At 40.0% G+C, this 20,080-nt stretch overlaps 1 protein-coding gene across 2 annotated transcripts in view; it reads right to left on the reverse strand.

The window, feature by feature from the left end:
- The window catches only part of RAB43 (RAB43, member RAS oncogene family), a 43,960-nt gene extending 26,275 nt beyond the window's left edge, over positions 1-17,685 (reverse strand). For both annotated transcript variants that reach the window (XM_054977082.1, XM_054977081.1), the window contains exons 1-2: positions 17,346-17,685; positions 919-1,102 (exon numbers count right to left, since the gene is read on the reverse strand). In XM_054977082.1, the coding sequence (XP_054833057.1) occupies positions 919-1,102; positions 17,346-17,555 (394 nt within the window). In that variant the 5' untranslated portion in view covers positions 17,556-17,685. The remainder of the gene's footprint in view (positions 1-918; positions 1,103-17,345) is intronic.
- Between the last annotated feature and the right edge of the window lie 2,395 nt (positions 17,686-20,080).

The following is a 20,080-nucleotide window of genomic DNA, read 5'->3' on the forward strand; positions in this document are numbered from 1 at the left end:
GGACCCAAGGAACTGTGCTTGGAGAGCAGCAGGGTACCCAAAACTGAAGCAAGTAACCAGGTTGGAGATGAGATGCCACTACTATCTTGAATATGATAAAGAGAAGCTGAGTGGAGAAGCTGACAGAAAAATATGCAGAAGAAGGATGAAGAAAACTGAGCCATTGTAAAATACAATGTTTGCAACTCTGAATTTATAATTTCATAAGCTGTCCAAGCTATTCAAAAGCTTAACAAAGCCTACTGCAGCTTTGTAGGATGGCACACACTGTAAGATCCATAAAAGGTTGTCAAGCAGGCTCCCTCATGCAGCAACTCAAACTGGTTAATTTGGTCTGCTCCGAAGTATATAATATTCCTCTACTAACTGGTTCAGATTATTGATTTTCAAACACTTACCTCTGAGACTAATATGACCATGATTGTCTACATCACAAAGTTTGACTTCAACTGATTATAACACGGTGCTATCTCTAAGTATGTAGGTCTGATTTTGAGCTGTAGGCCAACAGCCAGTATCACAGATTCTGAATGCACTTGGTTTCAGAAGATGATCATCTGATTCAAAGACTTTAAAAAATCCATTGCAGGTTTATAGGACAGCACAAACTGTAAAAGCCAGACCCCAGCAGAGTACCAAAAGCATAATGTACCTTTAGACAAATAGATCCTAAGTAGTTAAAATATGCTTTTTAACCACAAGGTTTTTTAAAATTGTGTAAGGAGTCCCAATCAACCCACTGAAAGGAAACACAAATGCCTGGGGGTGGCCACAGGGACTTAAATTCAAATGCCCCTGATTTCAAGAACCAATCAGCAACTGAATCCTTTCTGAGATTAGGGCAAGAACATTCTGCATCTCTAATATACTTGCTGTATTCTTGACTCATCCAAACATGAATTAATTTTACACACTTACCAATTAGTAATTGAACTATATTGGAGCCAGCATATTTTCTCACATCCTCGATCCAGCGAGGAATAGACTGGAAGGAGCCCCTCTTGCTGATGTCATAGGCTAGGATAGCTCCATTGGCGCTACGGTAATAACTCTGGGTGATGGTACGAAACCTTTCCTGGCCAGCGGTGTCCCAGATCTGCAACTGAACAAAACAATAAAGAAGTTAGCTACCATCTCCTCATCCACCACTGACTGGACATACTGCTCAGATAATATTATTGTTCTGCTCCAGAAAGACTGACTGACTGACTTATAGTCCACCTTTCTCACTGAGACTCAAGGCAGATTACACAGCAGGAGATTAGTACAATCAGTATCAAGTACATTTGCATAAACAATGCCAAAAGGTAAATAGATACAAGTTTAAAAAGACATAGCATTAGCAAGAATCCAATACAGAGTAGAAGTAATACTGAAACTTAATCAATTCTAGGACTGACATTAGACAACATGAAGCACGACTTCTGGTTTGGCTTTGATGGTGGACTGATGTAGCTCAGGGAGCTGGGCTATCAAAGTGGCTGTTTGTGAGGCTTGCGAGGTGCTGGATCACCTGCGGCCACCCTCTTCAGGCAGAAGGGGGGCTAGTAAGCTTTGCGGTCCTAAGAGTGAGAGATCTCGGCTGCGGGGGGGGGGTTCTGAATTAAGGACGCTCCCCCAGCCTTGAGGTCCCCTCGAAGAAGGACGGGCGAAAATCTCTGCAGCCGCTTGGAGTCATTCAGTTGACATAAGTTCACTACGGCCAAGCTTCGAGAGCAATTTAAATTGGATACTAGAAGAATTGGGCGTGAAGCAGCAGCAATTGTGCCCCGAAAAGAACGACAAAGGTAAAGATTTTAATCTACATTGGACGTTTAAAATACAAGCGGAAGACCAAGCTAAATCTTGAACTACAAGCAGAAAGTATAAAAACGTGAACTTTAATCAGCGGGAGCCTTTTGAAAAGATATAAGGGGAGAGTTAAAGTGTAAAATTGAAGAAAACGAAAATTGTTTACATACCTGTGGTTTCGGTGCGGGGGCAGGAAGAGGAAAGCGTGAGATACAAAGCTTTAAGTATCGCGAGAAACAACGAGAGAGTGGGAGACTATAGAGACGGAGACGGCAGAAGGGAAGAGAATAACAAGGGAAGACCCGGAAGCAAAATAATACGAAGAGTCGCGAGAGGATTTATACGAGAAGAACAAGTAAGACAGGAAGTAGGACATTTTGTTTAAGGGAAAGGGCAGAGACTTCAGTGTCTTTACCATAGAGAAATAGCGCCCGACATTTTGGATTGGACTTTTTTTAATTTGTTGATTTGGGGCGAGTTTTTTGGAGTGAAATTGACGGCGGACTACAGCGAGAGGGATAAGAAGGAGCCGGACGATAGACACAATGTAAGTTTAATAGGGAAGTTGAAGACGGAGCTCCGGAGAAAAGTGGACACCTGGGGGGGGTTCTAAACCTAGCCCAGGATCACGACAAAGCCCAGTCATGGCAAAGAAAGCTGATAAGGAGTGGCAAACGAATATGGAAACAGCAATGGAAACACTAGAAAAGAAAATAACTGAAGGAAATAAAGAGTTACATGACGCAATACAAAAATCTCAGAAAGCCCTCCTTAAAGAGATAAAAGAGACTATAGGTGTAGAAATAGCAGAAATGGCCAAAGATATTGCGACAATTAAGACGGAGCTTCAGACAACAAATAAGAAAGTGGAGGAGATGGAAAAATGAGGATCTAGCATCGAATTTAAAGCTGGAAAATTTGGATTTAAAGGCAAGACTGACGACAATGGAATGTAAAAGTACAGATAAACAATTAAGAATAAGAGGGATCCCGGAATCTGAAAATCAAACACTCCAAGAACAAATAACAGGAATACGAGCGGAATTTTTGGATAAACAACCAGGGGAAATTGCAACTAATTTGGATTTAGTGTACAGAGTCAATTCGACTTATGCTCAACAGAAAGGCTTACTGAGAGATGTAATAGTGCATTTGGTAACTAAAAGGCTAAAAGAAGAGATACTTAAAAGGCACTATGAGAAACCTCTGTCAGTGAATGGGAACAAAGTCAGAATCATGAAAGAAATCCCAAAGAGAGTATTACAAGAGAAAAAGAAATACCAAGAGCTAGCCCAAAGACTAAGAATGATGAACGTAAGATACAGATGGGAATTACCGGAAGGACTGAGCTTTGAATTCAAGACCAAGAGGATTGTTATTAGAACGAGGCATGATATGGATGTCTTTCTGTTTGACAACGATAAGGACTTGCCAAAATTAAGCAGAAAATGAATATGGAATATAAGTTGATTTCATGGAACGTGAATGGATTAAATTCACCCCAGAAACGAAAAACAGTATTTTATTGTCTTGAAAAACAAAATTGCAATATAATTTGTTTTCAAGAGACTCATATTAAAACTCAAGACGTAAAATATTTAAAGAATGGAAAATTGGGTCAAGAATTTATCACTGCTGCCAAGCAAAAGAAAAGAGGGGTAGTGATGTATATTAAGGAGCAGCTACAACCAAAATTAATTTTCAAAGATGTCAATGGGAGATATTTGGCGGTAGAAATTGTGATCAATACAAAAAAGACATTACTCTTGGGAATATACGCACCAAATGGTACGAAAGAGGAATTTTTCAAAGAGATTATAACCCAATTGGATCAATGTATATATGACCGAAAGGTATTGGTTGGAGATTTCAACGGGGTGGTAGATTTAAAAATGGACAAGAAATCAGATTTGATTAAAACTAAAACAGGAAAGTTGCCAAAATCCTTTTTTGAAATGATTAAACAAGAAGATTTAGAAGATATTTGGAGAACTAAGAACTCAAAAGTGAAAGATTATACGTATTTTTCATCAAGACATCAATCTTTTTCACGAATTGACACGATTTGGGTATCTAAGGAAATAGCTGTATGGACTAAGCAAGTAGAAATTATGCCAAGAATAAGATCAGACCATAGCCCGATGTTACTGAAACTCTCGGTGGGAAAGAAAAAATGGAGATGGAGAATAAATGAAGAGCTTCTGCAAAAGCAGGAAAATGTGGAATATCTACAAAAAGAAACAAAATGTTTTATTCAACTTAATTCGAATCAAGATGTTCAATTTAAGAATGTTTGGGATGCATATAAAGCAGTTGCAAGAGGCTTACTTATGGATTTAAATGCGAGAGAAAAAAGACATAAAGAGGCCAAAACTAAAGAGATATTAGAGAAATTGGCAGAGAAGGAACGAGTCTTAAAGAAGAAACCTGGGGGGAAAAAACTACAACAGGAGATAAGACTGCTACAAGAACAAATAAAAGTGTTGGAGAATAAAGAACTGGAGTGGAAACTAAAGTCACTAAAACAGAAAGTGTTTGAAGGAGCTAATAAGCCAGGGAAGTATCTGGCCTGGCAATTGAAGAAGAAGAGAGAAAAGAAAAACATAAGTAAGATAATAGACAATGGAAAAGAACTAATACAACAACAGCAGATAGAGAGAGCCTTTTATAAGTACTTTGCGAAGTTATATCAGAAGAAGGAACAAGACCCGGTAGAAATTGATAAATACCTGCAATCAGTCAATTTACCGAGGGTTCCGATAGAAATTAAAAAGAAGCTTAATGCAGAGATAACTGAAGAAGAAATTATTAAAGCCATTGAAACAACGAAATTAGGGAAGGCACCAGGTCCAGATGGGATAACGGCCAAGTTCTATAAAGTGATGAAGTTTGATCTGGTGAAAACTTTGCAGAAATTGATGAATGGAATATTAAAAGGAGAAGAAATGCCGAATACGTGGAAAGAGGCATGTATTTCATTGATACCTAAAGAACACCAAGATTTGACAGATGTAAAAAATTACAGACCAATCTCTCTTTTGAACAACGACTATAAGATCTTTGCTAAGATCCTGGCAGAGAGACTTAAAATATGGTTGATGGAATTTATAGATGAGGAACAAGCAGGATTTTTACCAGGGAGACAAATTAAAGATAATTTAAGAACAGTTTTGAACGCAATAGAATACTATGACAAACATCCAGAGAAGGAAGTGGCCTTCTTCTTTGCGGATGCGGAGAAGGCCTTTGACAACTTGAACTGGCAATTTATGTTTGCGGTAATGGAGAAAATGGACATGGGACAAGAAATTATACAAGCTGTAGAAGCAATATATAAGGATCAAAGGGCAATGATATGCATCAACGATGGAACAACGGAAAGATTTAAAATAAGGAAAGGCACAAGACAAGGATGTCCACTTTCACCACTATTGTTTGTAATGGTCCTGGAAGTGCTACTAAGACAAGTAAGGTATGATCAGGATATTAGAGGATTAAAAGTGAAAGGATTTTCATATTAATTAAGAGCATTTGCGGATGACGTGATGTTTATAGCAGAAGATCCAGTTCAAATATTGCCAAAGTTACTGTATAAAATTAAACAATTTGGAGATTTAGCAGGTTTCTATTTAAACAAAAAGAAATCTAAAGTAATATGTAAAAACATGATAAAGAAGAAACAACAGCAGCTATCTGAAATAATAGAATGTGAAGTAGTTCAAAAAACGAGATATCTGGGAATAGAAATAACAGCAAAGAACATTGATTTATTTAGGAACAACTATGAAAAATTGTGGACAGAAATAGAGAAAGACATGATAAAATGGAATAAGTTAAACTTGTCATGGCTAGGGAGGATTGCAGTAATTAAAATGAACGTGTTGGCAAGAATGATATTTTTACTACAAACAATTCCAATAGTCAAAGACCAAAAGCAATTTCAGAAATGGTAGCGGAAGATATCGGAGTTTGTATGGGAGGGGCAAAAAGCCCAGGGTCAAGATGAAAGTGCTGTTTGATGTGAAAGAAAGAGGAGGTATGCAGCTGCCAAATTTACAATTATATCATGATGCAGTGTGTCTTACGTGGTTAAGAGATTGGATGATATTGAAAAACCATAAACTGTTAATATTAGAGGGACATAATAATTTGTTTGGATGGCATGCCTATCTATGGTATGACAAAGTTAAAGCCATGTCAAGATAAGAAGCCATCTTCCAGGCTAGAGTGAGGTTGTAGAAAGCATTTTTTGCCACTGCCTTAACTTGTTTTTCTAGTAATAGCGCTGGATCCAGTATAACTCCTAGGCCAGTGATGGCGAACCTTTTTGAGCCCAAGTGCCCAAACTGCAACACAAAACCAACTTATTTATTTCAAAGTGCCAACACTGCAATTAAACCTGAATACTGAGGTTTTCGTTAAGAAAAAACAACTCATACAGTTGTCCGAACTAATTAACATCTCTCTCTCTCACTCAGGAGCCACGAATGAAAGTAAAGCAAGTTAAATCAAACAGTCTGCCCTTCTTTACACCAGCAGCCCTGGTGCTCTCTCTCTCTCTCTCTCTCTCTCTCTCTCTCTCTCTCTCACTCACTCACGAGCCACGACTGAAAGTAACAAACAAAGACAACGTCCCCTTATATCAAACTATGAACTGTATTAAACCATACTCCAAATAATTCAACAACAGTTTGTTAAGAACTTCACAATCTGTATGCTGTATACGTAGCTCCTTGCAGAGAACAGGCAGAAAATATACAAACAAATACACAGCTCCTCACTGAGAACTGGAGCTTTCAAGCCAAGAAATATATAATGTGCTCCTTACAATCTACTGGCGCTACAACTTATATACGAATATACTAACGGACCAAGCCAAATAATAAACCTTTGCAGAGTCCAAAGTGTCCATTGGAAAAATCCATGAAATCCCTTTCCATCGAACTGACAAATTTAAGGGTCCCCACACACGTGGAATGAAGACATGAATCAGTAGTATCCCTGATGGCGTCCTGACAGAATTCCGGTTACGTTTCTGTTTCGTAGTCACACTTGATCACGGGAAACAGTCCTTCCCAGCGAGACAAAAGTTCAAATGGGAAACAGCTACAAAAACAGCATATATACAATATACATATTTGAAACAATGTAAAGTACCCCAAAACCTTGGAAACCTGTAGAAATACTCACTCCTTCCCAGCGAGACAAAAGTTCAAGACCACATGCTGTTTGGTCGGCAGCTGGTAAAGAGCTATCCAATTAACAAGTATATAAAGAGCCAGGCTCCTAACTCTTAAAGCTGTATGCTCCCTATTTCTAACTACAACGGGGGATGCAATTCTATGCAGTTAATGACTGGATAACAGCCATATACCCCCCAGCTACAAGAAACTGGAGAAATCAATTACAGAATTCAGCCCAAAAGGCCCTAGGCAATCCAACTCGAAGGTCCAAAAAGCTTCTCTTTTCAATAACTCTTTACTGAGATCTCTAGACCTATCGTGTTTAAGTACTTCAAGTACCGAAAATCTAAACTCCCTCTCATTGTTATGATGTTCCAAGAAATGAGACGTAAGAGGAGCTTCCCTGCAGTCATTTTTGATGCATGAGACATGCTCCTGGATGCAAATTTTGATGGGTCTAGTAGTGCTCCCTACGTAAATTTGTGGGCAGTTACACTCAATTATATAAACCACCCCACTTGTGCTGCAGGTGGAAAAGTGTCTCAGAGAAATCTCTCTGCCCGATGAAGACACCTTAAAAGTAGTCCCAGTTGCTGCCAGATTGCAGACATTGCATCTCCCACATCTATGGTGTCCAATTGGTAGTAAATCCCCAGTGTCATCGTCAGGGAAGCGAGAATGGACCAGTTTATCCTTTAAATTTGCAGTGCGACGGAAGCCTATAGTAGGTGGTTGTGCACAGCCAGGTATATGGCTAAGATGTGGGCACTACTAGACCCATCAAAATTCACATCCAGGAGCATGTCTCACGCATCAAAAATGAGTGCAGGGAAGCTCCTCTTACGCCTCATTTCTTGGAACATCATAACAGCAGCCCGGCTGCTGCCTCCACTTCCTGCTGCTAAAGAGACGGGCAGCAGGAAGGCAGCCTTGAGGAAAAGGAATCACGTAGACAGGGCCAAAACCCATGTGATCTCTGCTCAGAGCTACTGGAACACCGTTCCAGGCATTCCCCCTCCAAATGAGCCCTGGACCTAGCGATCAGCGACTTGGCTCGCATGCCCACAGAGAGGGCTCTGCGTGCCAGCTGTAGCACGCGTGCCATAGGTTTGTCATCGCTGTCCTAGGCTCTTAACTGAGTCTGCAAGGGTCAGATGAACGCCATCGAAAGTGAGGAGTACAATATCCTTCGAGATCTCTGCCTTCCTAACAAGCATCACTTCAGTCTTGTCTGGGTTCAATTTCAATTTGTTGTTTTTCAACCATTTCACCATGGCTGTCAGGCAGCTATCTAAGATTTCTATTGCATCCTGTGGGGACCTGGATAGCAAGATATAGAGTTGGGTGTCATCTGCATATTGATGACATCCAACGCCATACCTGCAAATGAGTTCATTCACTCTGAGTTCAGACATCTAGTACACTGGCCAGCTGGTAGCTTGGAATCCCCAAATGAGTCATGCCCGAAGTAAGGTGGGCTACACCAGTGACACTATCACAGCATTCTTTTGCATTTCTTTTTAAAGAGAATAAGGTTGACAGAGGGAATAAGAGGGCTGACAAAGGATGACAGAGCTCCTTCCTCTTTAACAATAGTACAGAAGAAGATATTTTGGTAGGTGTGTCTTTTTTTTCACCCTTGCAAGACAAAAGCAGCAGCTGCCAAAATCCTCTCTTCTATGGCACTTCTAAGAATACAGGGGCCCTGCCCTCTTTGGCAGCTGGTCACTTTAAAAAACAGAGTACAAGAAAAATAGGCAGATGTGGTAAAAATTGTAAGTGGGCTCCCATGTTGCAGTCTGGCATTAAAGGTGGGTCTCAACTCCGAAAAAATAGTCGCTAAGACATGTGACATGGCTTTCTTCTGCTGAACCATGCTCCTAATCAGAGCAACTAGCCCCTACCAGAGCTGTAAATGATAATGAGATGGAATGCAGATGACAAATCTCCTTCTCTGATTGTCCTTGATGATATCATCCACATCAGGGTTCAGTGAACACCATATCTAAGCTTATCTCTCTGAGAACTGCTATCTCCAAATTTCAGTAACTTTCCCAGAAAGCTGTAGCCTGAACCAAAGTTTTAGCCAAGAAAGGGCTAGAAAGGGTCACTTTCTTGATACAGCAAAATCTTAACAAAAATATGCCAACAAATATGGAAACAATAGAATGACCCATCAACTGGAAACAATCTACATTCCAATTCCAAAAAAAAGGAGACGTTAGACTGTAGAAACTATTGGACCATTTAATTAATTTCCCACACAAGCAAAGTTACGCCCAAAATTTTACCACAAACAGTCTTACCATATAAGGAACATGCAAACTTGATTCAGAAAAGGAAGGAGAACATACTGCAAATTTATGGTGTTAATGGAGCATACCAGAGAATTTCATAAGAAAATCAGTTTGTTTTATAGATTACAGAGAAACCTTCAACTATGTGAATCATGACAAGCTTTGGATGATATAAAAAAAATGGGTGAGCCACATAATTATTTTGATGAACAACCTGTACTCCAGATAAGAGACTACTGTTAGGAGAAGAGACTACTGTGTAGGGAAACAGAATGTTTTTCTATCGGCAAAAGTGTCAGACATCTGTTCAACTTATATGCAGAATATATCTTAAAGAAAGATAGATTAGATTTAGATGAAGGTGGAGGGAAAATAGATGGAAGAAACATTAACAGTTTGAGATATTCAGATGACCCCACATTACTGACAGAAAACAGAGAAGAATTGAAACAGCTATTGATGAAAGTTAAGGGAGAAAGCGGCAAAGCAGAATTACAGCTGAACATCAATATAACAAAAGTAGACTACCAAGGAATTAAACAATTTTAAGGCAGACAATGAAGAAACTGAAACTTTTAAAGACTTTCTATTGCTTGGCTCAATCATCAACCCAAAGGGAGAGTGCAACCAAAAAAATCAGAAAGAGATGGAGACTTAGGAGGACAGCCATGAAGGAACCAGTAAAGATCCTTAAAGACAAGGATGTATTGGTGGGGACCAAGGATCTACACTAAAGTATTCCCTATTATTATGTATTATGGATTCAGAAAAGGAAGAGACACTAGAGATCACATAGCAAATGTATGATGGCTAATGGAACATAACGGAATTTCGGAAGAAAATCGGCCTGTTTTATATAGATTACAGCAAAGCTTTTGACTATGTGGATCATGAAAAGCTATGGAGAGTGTTAAAAGAAATGGGGGTGCCACAACATTTGATTGTTTTGATGCACAACCTGTACTCTGGGCAAGAGGCTACTGTCAGGACAGAATATGGGGAAACAGAATTGTTTCCAATAGGTAAAGGTATCAGACAAGGATGCATGTTATCTCCCTACCCGTTCAACCTCTATACAGAGTATATCATAAGGAAAGCTGGATTAGATCTAGAATAAGGTGGAGTGAAAATTGGTGGAAGGAACATTAACAATTTGAGATATGCAGATGACACCACGTTACTGGCAGAAAATAGTGAAGATCTTAAATGACTATTGATGAAGGTTAAAGGAGAAAGCACCAAAGCAGGATTATAGCTGAACATCAAGAAGAAAAAATAACCACTGGAGAATTACACAATTTTAAAGTTGACAATGACAAAATTGAAATTGTTCACGATTTTCTATTCCTTGTTCCCAATTTTCTATTCCTTCTATTCGTCGACCAAAAGGGAGACTGCAATGAAGAAATCAGATTGAGCAGCTTTGAAGAGCAGCTGTGAAGGAGCTAGAAAAGATCCTTAAATATGTCTTTTTAAGAACCAAGATCAAGGTAATCCAATCTATGATATTCCTCATTACTATGTATGAATGTGAAAGTTGGACAGTGAAGAAAGCTGACAAGAAGAAAATTGATTCATTTGAAATATGGTGCTGAAGAGTTTTGTGGATACCATGGATGGCCAAAAAGACAAATAAGTGGCCACTTGATCAAATCAAGCCTGAATTCTCCTTAGAAGCTAAAATGACAAAAGTGAGGCTATTGTACTTTGGTAACATCATGAGAAGACAAGATTCTCTGGAAAAGTCAATAATGCTAGGAAAAGTGGAAGGCAGTAGGAAAAGAGGAAGACCCAAAATGTGGTGTGAGATGTGGTGTTGGAGGAGAGTTTTACAGATACCATGGATAGCCAAAAAGACTAGATCAAAGCAAGCCTGAGGCTATCGTACTTTGAACACATCATGAAAAGACAAGTCTCACTGGAAAAGACAATAATGCTAGGAAAACGCTGTAAGAAAAGAAGAAGACCTAACATGAGATGGATTGATTGATTCAATAAAGGAAGCCTGGGTCTTCAGTTTTCAAGATCTGAGCAAGGCTGTCAATGACAGAATATTTTAGAGGGCATTTATTCATAAGTCAAAAGTGATTTGATGGCACATAACACATACACAATAGCATATATGGAACACTTTTATAATTTGCCTTATTTAAGACAGCAAATGTACATAGGTGTAAAGTACAACTACCAGAATTATAAATATTGTAAAAAGAATGACAAAATAATAATTAATTGACAAACAATCAACTACTAACTACCAGAACGGTTGATTTTTGAGACATTCCTGCCAAAGATTAAATATGTTCCTCCCTGACTACAGCTCTTCCAACATAGTAAAATTAGGTACTGACTTTGTGGTGATGATATGCCAATGGCTTAGTACTTTAAACTCTACCTTTTTAATATTTCTACAAACTGACAATGTAGCAAAGTAGGACCAGAGATACAACAAGGTACATTTTCCTGCCTCTGCTAACACACTCTTAACAGATAAGGTACATCCTGATGAAGGATTCCAAGGAAGAGGGTGAACAGATGACAGCTAATGGGCAATACATGTAATGGAAAATACATGCAATCTCCATATAGGGGACAGTAGACAGAACCGTTTCCTCAAGATATCTGTCATCCAAATATTTTGAAGGGGCTCCTACAGACTATCCTACCAATGTAGCCATAACAACATTGGAATATAAATAGTAACTTTAGATTTAATAAAAGCAAACCAAGGACTAGGTAGCCATACAGAGCTGTCATTTAATAGGTATTAAATAGGGAACTATGAAGTCCATGTAATTATAAATGGTTTGCATTACCAAAAATGATTCTTACTTTAATATTCCTATTCTATGTGCCTGTATCAAAGGGGCCATACTGATCACTAATCTGAAAATATTTCCATTTCTCTCCAATTAAAGCTTGTTATAAGCTCACAAACAGGCTTTGAGGACAAGGGCAGTCAAATGATGTGCATTACAAGTGCCCCAAGCTGATATCTGGCCAGTTTTAAGAACAGTAACATGAAGTCAGAGGGGTTGTACCAGGCCTCTCCAGTTTGCCTCCATGGATCAACTGTAGAATAATTTGTTTCATAAGCAAACATTAGTACACTTTGGCTAAGTAGCTCTGTGCCAGCTATTGGTGAGCAGTCTATGATGTAATGCCATTGCACAACAGCTAAGTTTCCCAGCTAGATGAACAGGAACCTGCTTATTTAGCCATGAACCCAAACAGTACTCTCCATTATTTATTATTATTAACCCCTACCATACACCAAAATGGAGGAAGCTGTCAAAGGAATGCTTAAAAAAGAAACACTTTTCTTCCTAGTCCATCATCTTACTAGGATTCATTTTAGCTTCAAAGTGGTAAAACCCCTTAAAAACTTGTAATATCCTGGACTAACTGGTAGGGAAGGGGAATATTTAGCCCCCTGCTTTCATCTTCCCATTCTAATCTCCCCCTCCACAATACCATAAACAATTATGGACTCAAGTAGGCCAATTTCCCCTTCCCTTTCTTTTGACTTTCCTTTTCTCTCTTACCTGATTCTCAGGAGGCCTCAAGTGTCTGTGTCTCCTGAATTACATGCTTACTACATATCAGACTACTTGGGGGGGGGGAGCATGTAGTTTGTTTGTTTTTAAAATCACAGACAAATATTTAGCCCTAACTATGGTTTCATGTGACATTCAAAAGTGGACATCTTGGCTTGTTTCCCTCCCTGTGCTCACTTCACTACAGTGCAGCTAGGATACCAACCAGCTTCTGTGGGAAAGGTGGAAGAAAGAGTGTTGAAACCAAGCAAACCAGGTTTTGAATGACCTTTTGCAAGATGAATCCTGGTTTCACAAACTAACACACTTAGAAATTTTGTATTATGCCAGATCTGAACCTATACAGCAGTCAGTATCCAATGTAGTCATGAACTTGGACCAGTACAAATAATGGTTTAACTTGAGCGGACTGTGTGTGTGTGTGTTCAAACAACCAAAAAGAAACTTTATTTTAACTACACAATGTCTGTTCCTCTGCAACTGAGAACACTGAACTTTTCTGTCTCTTAAAATGAATTCTTCTAGCTTTTAGTAAACAACAATAAGCTTACTGTGTCCTTACTGTGTCCAAATCTATTGAAGTGTAAGTACAGCGTGCTGTATCTCACACAGCACACAAAAGTCAGAGCTGATGTATTCAGAGGTGAAGAGGCCCTTAACAGAATCTCTATACAAGCCTATGGCTGTGACACTCCTTGATAAAGCAGCTACACAAGATAATACAGCTGCCTCATTTTATCTTCCTGTAATATGCCAGTCAAAACTATACTGACATGCAGATATCTGAACCAAGCCCAAGATACTGAACACCACAAACAAAATGCATTTTAAATTCACAAAGTGCCAACCACTCTACTTCCAGTCTGGCCACAATTAGTTTTGAGAGCTAAATAGTGACTACATGTTAGATCTAGAAGTAGATATTCACAAACTAAATGTTTCTACAGTAAAATGTGCAAATGTCAATCTCAGAAAATTTACTCTCTGTTTCTGCCAAATTTAAGTCTTCTTTAGCTGCTGAGCTAGAGCTATCACAGTTCCAGAACGTTTAGTAGAAACACCTGTTACTAGGTGGAGCCCCAGGAAGGAAAATATTTGTAATTCATGTGTGTTTTCCTGGCAGTTAAATGAAGTCAAGTTTCAGCCTCAGAAAAAAAACCCACCAACTCCATCTCACCACGGAAAAGGGCCATAAATCATGCCAAAATCCATCTCTGAAGTGTTGAGTTCTCTCACTTGATTCCAACTCACGAAAGCAAAACTTTTCCAATTAAAAATTCTCCAAGTTCATCTAACCAGAATTTGAGAACAGGTGCCTGTTAGCTGATATCACTTGCCTTTGCTAGCCATAACTCTATTCTCTTGACTAAAACCAACTGAACAGACCTGTATCATGGAATTCTCTCTCATGCTGTAGCATTAGAAAATACAGGTAAGCTTGGAGTTATGATGCTGACACAAAGGGGTTGTTGCTCAAGGCTACTGAGTTGTTTGCTCCGAAAAATGGCATTACAAGAGCTGTGTTCCAAAAGCAGTTGCACACTTCTCACACAGGCAGTCCCATCATTCTAGAGCACTTCCTTCTTTGAGAGTTATCCACAGAACCTATACACTTTTTTTCCAAGATGGGCTGGAAAAATGGCTTTGGGATTTGTAGAAAGAGCCATCAGTTTAACAGGAAACGTGAAGGAAAATACTGGCAACTGCCTCCTTTTGACTGTTTTCATGCTACATTGTAAAATAGTCTTCTGAGCCTTGGGTTAGTGGTTTGGGGATTCCGAAGGAGGTATCTTCTGAGAAGAAAATGCAAAAGACCAAGGATGTTCTGAACATCCAGCCATACGCAGCCATTTCCTTTCCTTTCTTCTTTACATGCACAGAATAAAGATTCCCTTTTGTCCTACTCTTATCACAAGACACAACCCTAAACCCATAAACAGCTTCCTCCACATAACCAGCCTCATAAATATTTATTTATGTATGTATTTAGAATATTTCTATGCTGCCTTATCAATGTCCTGCTCATGACAGCTTACAATTAAAAACCACAGTATAAAACACATTAAAAACATTTTTACCTTCAGTGCATTCCCATATATAGTCCTAAATTCCTTGAGGCTTTCCCAAGCCCCACACATTACTGGCTCTCAAGACTTCCTGGTCTAATCTCTAACCTTTATATTTCCCCCCTGCCCTTTACCCTCTAGTTTCACCCTCAACCCCTACAGTTTCTACTTCACATTGTATCATATATAGATTGCAGTTTCTCTCTTAAAGCATGATACTATTTGTACTTACGGGGAAATTACATTCAAATGTGGCAATTTCATCTACATCTAGAATCACTGACACCTCTGAACTGACAGAGATGTTTTGCATGAATATAGAAACTACAACAGTAGTCAAAGAATATAGTCTGAGATACAGCTACTGAAGTTACAAGGTGTTTTCTTCAAGTGATGCATCTGATGAAGAGAATGTGGTTCTCAAAAGCTTATGCTACAGTAAAGTTGGTTAGTCTTAAAGGTGCTACTGGACTCTTCTATTTTGCTACTACATACTAACACGGCTAACTCCTCTGGTTCTTCAAGTGTGTGGTTTAGAAATCTGTACAGACTGCTATTATACTGAGGCTGGCATCAAGTAGATTGGAGGTTGACCCAGCTTGACAGCAACTGATCCAAGTACAAATCCTGCCAAGGACACCCTGTATGCAACACAGGTGCAATGTGCGCAGAGTCTTTCTTCAGAAAAACAAAACAGCACTGCTCCACTACTTGTCTCAAAACAAAAATGGGATCTGGAAAACTGTTCTATTTACTTTCCCAGAACTTTGAACAGCTTCTGAAAGCTGAGTCAGATAAATCAGTTGTGCATGAAATTTGTTGTAGAGGGCTGCATACCGTTTACTACACCTGATTAATACTGTTTCAAGCACTTTTCCAAACCAGTTTAGAAAATGCTGCTGTGATATTAAGGGGAAGACTAAGGCATTTCTTATAAGCACCTTTCAGCATCTCACTTATTATTGGTGTATATGGGAAAACTTCTCTTAATCTGGGCTAGAAAGCATGACAGCCATTTTTCAATCAATGTACATTCCACATTACAGACAAGCAGAACACACACAAAAGTTTTAGTATCACACATGAGAACAAGGGTAGATTGCCCCATCTTAAAAGGAAAAATTATGATAGCAGTTATTGTGGCTGTACAGATTAACATAAGAATGCAAGGGGCTGGGGTATCTATACAGAAGCGTGGATAGAATTTTTTTGCCTAGTATAATGTGTTAGCCAGATTTAAAAGCAATGCTGGGCGTACGAAATACTTTCACCTGAGGAAGGTTCCATAGGATCAGTCTCATATTTAAACTGGATAGCCATTCTCTGTCCACACCTTAGTACAGCAACAGAACATGCACCTATGCTACAGAGCCCTGGCATAGTGATGCTACATGAACACAGATCACAACCTGATTTAAGCATGATACTAGTTGTGCAAAGCCCTACACAGAGCAGCAAAATTTAGTGGCAAAAAAGACAAAGCAGTTGACAGTCTTAGAGACTGGGGCATGAGCTTTCGTACTTTATGGCATGCAACAGCAAAACATCACCTTCTGCACTGACCTACCTCTCAAAACATCTCTGTGATGCTGCCTCCCTCAGTATCCACCGTTTATATGAAACTTTTAGCACAACTTTTACTGAAATTACGACCATGCTGATGTGGAAGGAATATATTCTTCCCCTGCATATCCCAACACTCAACCTCTGTTGTCTCAAATTTTAGATTATAAGATCCCCAGGGCCAAGACATTATTGTATTCTGTTAAGCACAATGCATACTAATGCTGCCACATAAAAGAATAATAAGAGCTGGAGGCTTATAAATCACACACACGGAGGTTTAAAATAATTCAGGTGACAACAAAACATACACTGATTTCTAGAGCAGGAAATATCTGAGATCCTATGAAACTTACATTATGGTAGTCATACAGACTTGTCATTTTTGAACAGTTTTACACAGTCGCATTTCTAGAGTCTCATCGGAACCCATAGTGCTGAGGCTATCTTGGAGGCATTCCCATAATTAACACACACTTCTAGAAAAGCATGTAATATTTATTGCCTTTGGTAGTCCCACTAGTGTCCCTAACTTCCAGAACCAGGGATAAAGTTTTTTTGGATAAAATTCTAGTCTTGTCAAGGAGCTCCGATGGGCATGCACAAAACATTTAATAAACTCTGCTCTTGCAATCAAGTAACTGCCTATGAATAGCAGAAGGATCCAGCAGAGTTAACTGCAGCTGCTGATGCCATCCAGCCCTTCGAGAAAACGAAAGCCACTTGCAGCACCCCCCCTTCCCCTTCCTCCTGTTGTTCTTTCCACACACCTGTTACCTGCCTGACCAGGAAGCCTCCCTCCCTGCACACTTGCGGGGGGGGGGGGGGGGAGTGTCAGGCCAGTCGCCCCGGGTCGCCCTCTCACACACATTCCTCTCAGGCCCTTACCTTGACCCGCTTGCCCTGGATCTCCAGGCTTTTCATGGTGAAGTCCACGCCGATGGTGTTGCCCTGGCGCTCGGCGAAGGCCCCGGTCTTGAAACGCTGCACCAGGCACGTCTTGCCCACGCTGGCATCTCCGATCAGCACCAGCTTGAAGAGGAAATCGTAGCGTTCCTCCGGGTCCGGCCCGGGAGGCGCTGCTGGGGGGCCGGGCATGGCGCGCCTGCGGCCGGAGCTGCTACTCCCTTCCAGGCCCCGCTGGCGCTCCACAGAGCCCGGCCTGGCCTAGCGCGGAGGCGGCGGCCCCCTCCCCCCTGTCTGGGCCGCAGCAGCGACCGCCTCAGCATCCTCCCCAGCCCTGCCAGGCCGGGTGACTGGGCATGCGTAATGGGAGCCCGAGTCCTTCCTCACGCATCCACCAGGACAGCGGAGACGCAGGAGGGGCGGGCGAGCGGGGATGGAAGCTGCGCCGACCTGGCCAAGAGGCCTACCTTCTTGCTTCGCACGTTCAGTCAAGAGCGAGAAGGAGGTCCTGCTTCGTGCTGTGAGAAACTGAGCGGCAAAACGTACTAGTTTGCGGCAGGGCTAAATAAGGAGCACACTTACTGGCCAACTCTTCGCATTCTACATATGAGCAGTTTTTACAACAACCCTGTAAAGCAGACCAGTAGTATTTTCTTCTTATTGCAAACGGGTGGGAGAAGGGATGAGGCTAAGATACGGTTTTCCAAAGTCGTGCGGTCATATCTGAGGGGAGATTTAAACCAGGGGCTATATTATAGGGTATAGGGACGGGGGTAATAGCCGGAACGGGCATTAAACAAAAAGTGATACCGGAAAAAAAACAGTGGGATGTGTTAAAAACATTAGATAACAATATATTCGAAATGAAAACATGGAAATACGCTTTTATTAACTTTTTCCCTGTCAAAATATTCCAGGAACAGCAGAAAGCAGGCCAGAACAGGCACTACAGAAATGCCCCTGCAAGCCCTATGAACTATTTGATTTAGCCCAGTAGGGGGAGTCAGTAGCTAGAGACAGGCAGTTGAGGAAGAAGCTGGTTGCTGGGGAGCTTGAATAATAATGAATATGCTCTTATCACCTTGAATAAGTTAATTAAATGTTGTATGTGAACAATATGACTTAAAGTGGTGTTTGTATATTGTGTTTGGATGGTGTTACTGGGATTATATTATTTTTGTAGGTCTGTAATTCCTCAACAAGAGGACAGAAGCCTGGGCCACAGTTGCTTTGAATTAGTTAAAAAGAACTCTCATCATTTGGTGGAACCAGACAAGTTGAACTGTTTTTATCTTTTCAGAGACAATGTTGGTTTAAAGTTTCTGTATGGTTGCACTTATGAGTTTAGTTTAAAAAATAGTTGTATTTTATTAATTGTTTAAAAAAATTCTTTCTTAACTTAAATTTGTGTGAAAGTGTGCTTCTTAAGCCCCATAGAACCCATACAAGGAGAAGTTACACCAGTACCACAAAAAAGAGTGGGGAAGCATTAAAGACACCAGAGAAAAATATTTTAGAAATGAAAACACTGAAGTGGCATGCCTTTTATTAACCTATTCCCTGCCAAAATGCCCCAGGAACACCACAGAACAGGCACTAAAGAAATGCCAGTACCACAAAAAACTGGTGGAAAGCATTAAAGACACTGCAGAACAAAATTTTAGAAATGAAAACTCTTAACTGGCATGCTTGTATTAACCCTTTCCCAGCCAAAGTGCTCCCAGAACTCCATAGAACAGACCAGAATGGGCAGTAAAGAAATGCTAGTACTATAAAAAAGCAGTAGGAAGCATTAAAGACATCAGAGAACAAGAATTTAGAAATGGAAACATGGAAATACCGTGTTTTTATTGACCCTTTCCCTGCCAAAAAGTGCCTGAAGCACCACAGAACAAGCCAGAACGGGCACTAAATAAATGACAGTACCACAAAGAACATTAAGGACACTGGAAAACAATATTTTGGGAATGAAAACACTGAATTATCATGCTTTTATTAACCCTTTCTCTGCCCAAATGCTCCCAGAACAGCGCAAAACTGGCCAGAACAGGCTTTACATGAATGCTAGCACCATAAAAAACAGTGGGAGTCCTTAAAGAAACAAATATTTTAGAAATGAAAATACTGAACTATTATGATTTTATTAACCCCTTTCCTTTTTAAATTTTATTTACCTGTTTCCAAAGTAAACTCATTTTCAACAAAAATACTTTATAACCCCAGTTTCTAAGGCACACCAACCAGCTTAATTTTAATATTTATGTACTTTAACTTTTGTTTTAATGTACTTTAAAGTTTGTTTTTAATGTTTTTGACTGTTGGCTGCCTTGGGGACCCTACACTTGATGGAAAGAAAACACTGAAATGTTTTAAATAAATAAATAATAGTATCCCATAGACCAGTGGCCCAGAGGCCAAAGAGATGTCTCCCGGCAGCATCTGTTGAAACCTCACTCCCAGAAAGCACTCAAACCAGTCTAGCATAGCACCAATCAGGCCCATCTCTGCCGTGTGGTTCTTAAAGATTGTTACCCAAAAGGTTACCTGTGTCTGTACCCCTTCCCTTAATGAAAGTACTCTGAGCATGTCTAGAGCAGAGGAGTTAGCGTGTTAGTCTGTAATATCAAAATCAAAAAGAGTCCAGTAGCACCTTTAAGACTAACCAACTTTATTGTAGCATAAACTTTCGAGAATCACAGTTCTCTTCGTCAGATGCA

This window comes from Eublepharis macularius, chromosome 4 (assembly GCF_028583425.1).
Source record: "Eublepharis macularius isolate TG4126 chromosome 4, MPM_Emac_v1.0, whole genome shotgun sequence".
In the NCBI taxonomy this organism is placed as follows: Eukaryota; Metazoa; Chordata; class Lepidosauria; order Squamata; family Eublepharidae; genus Eublepharis; species Eublepharis macularius.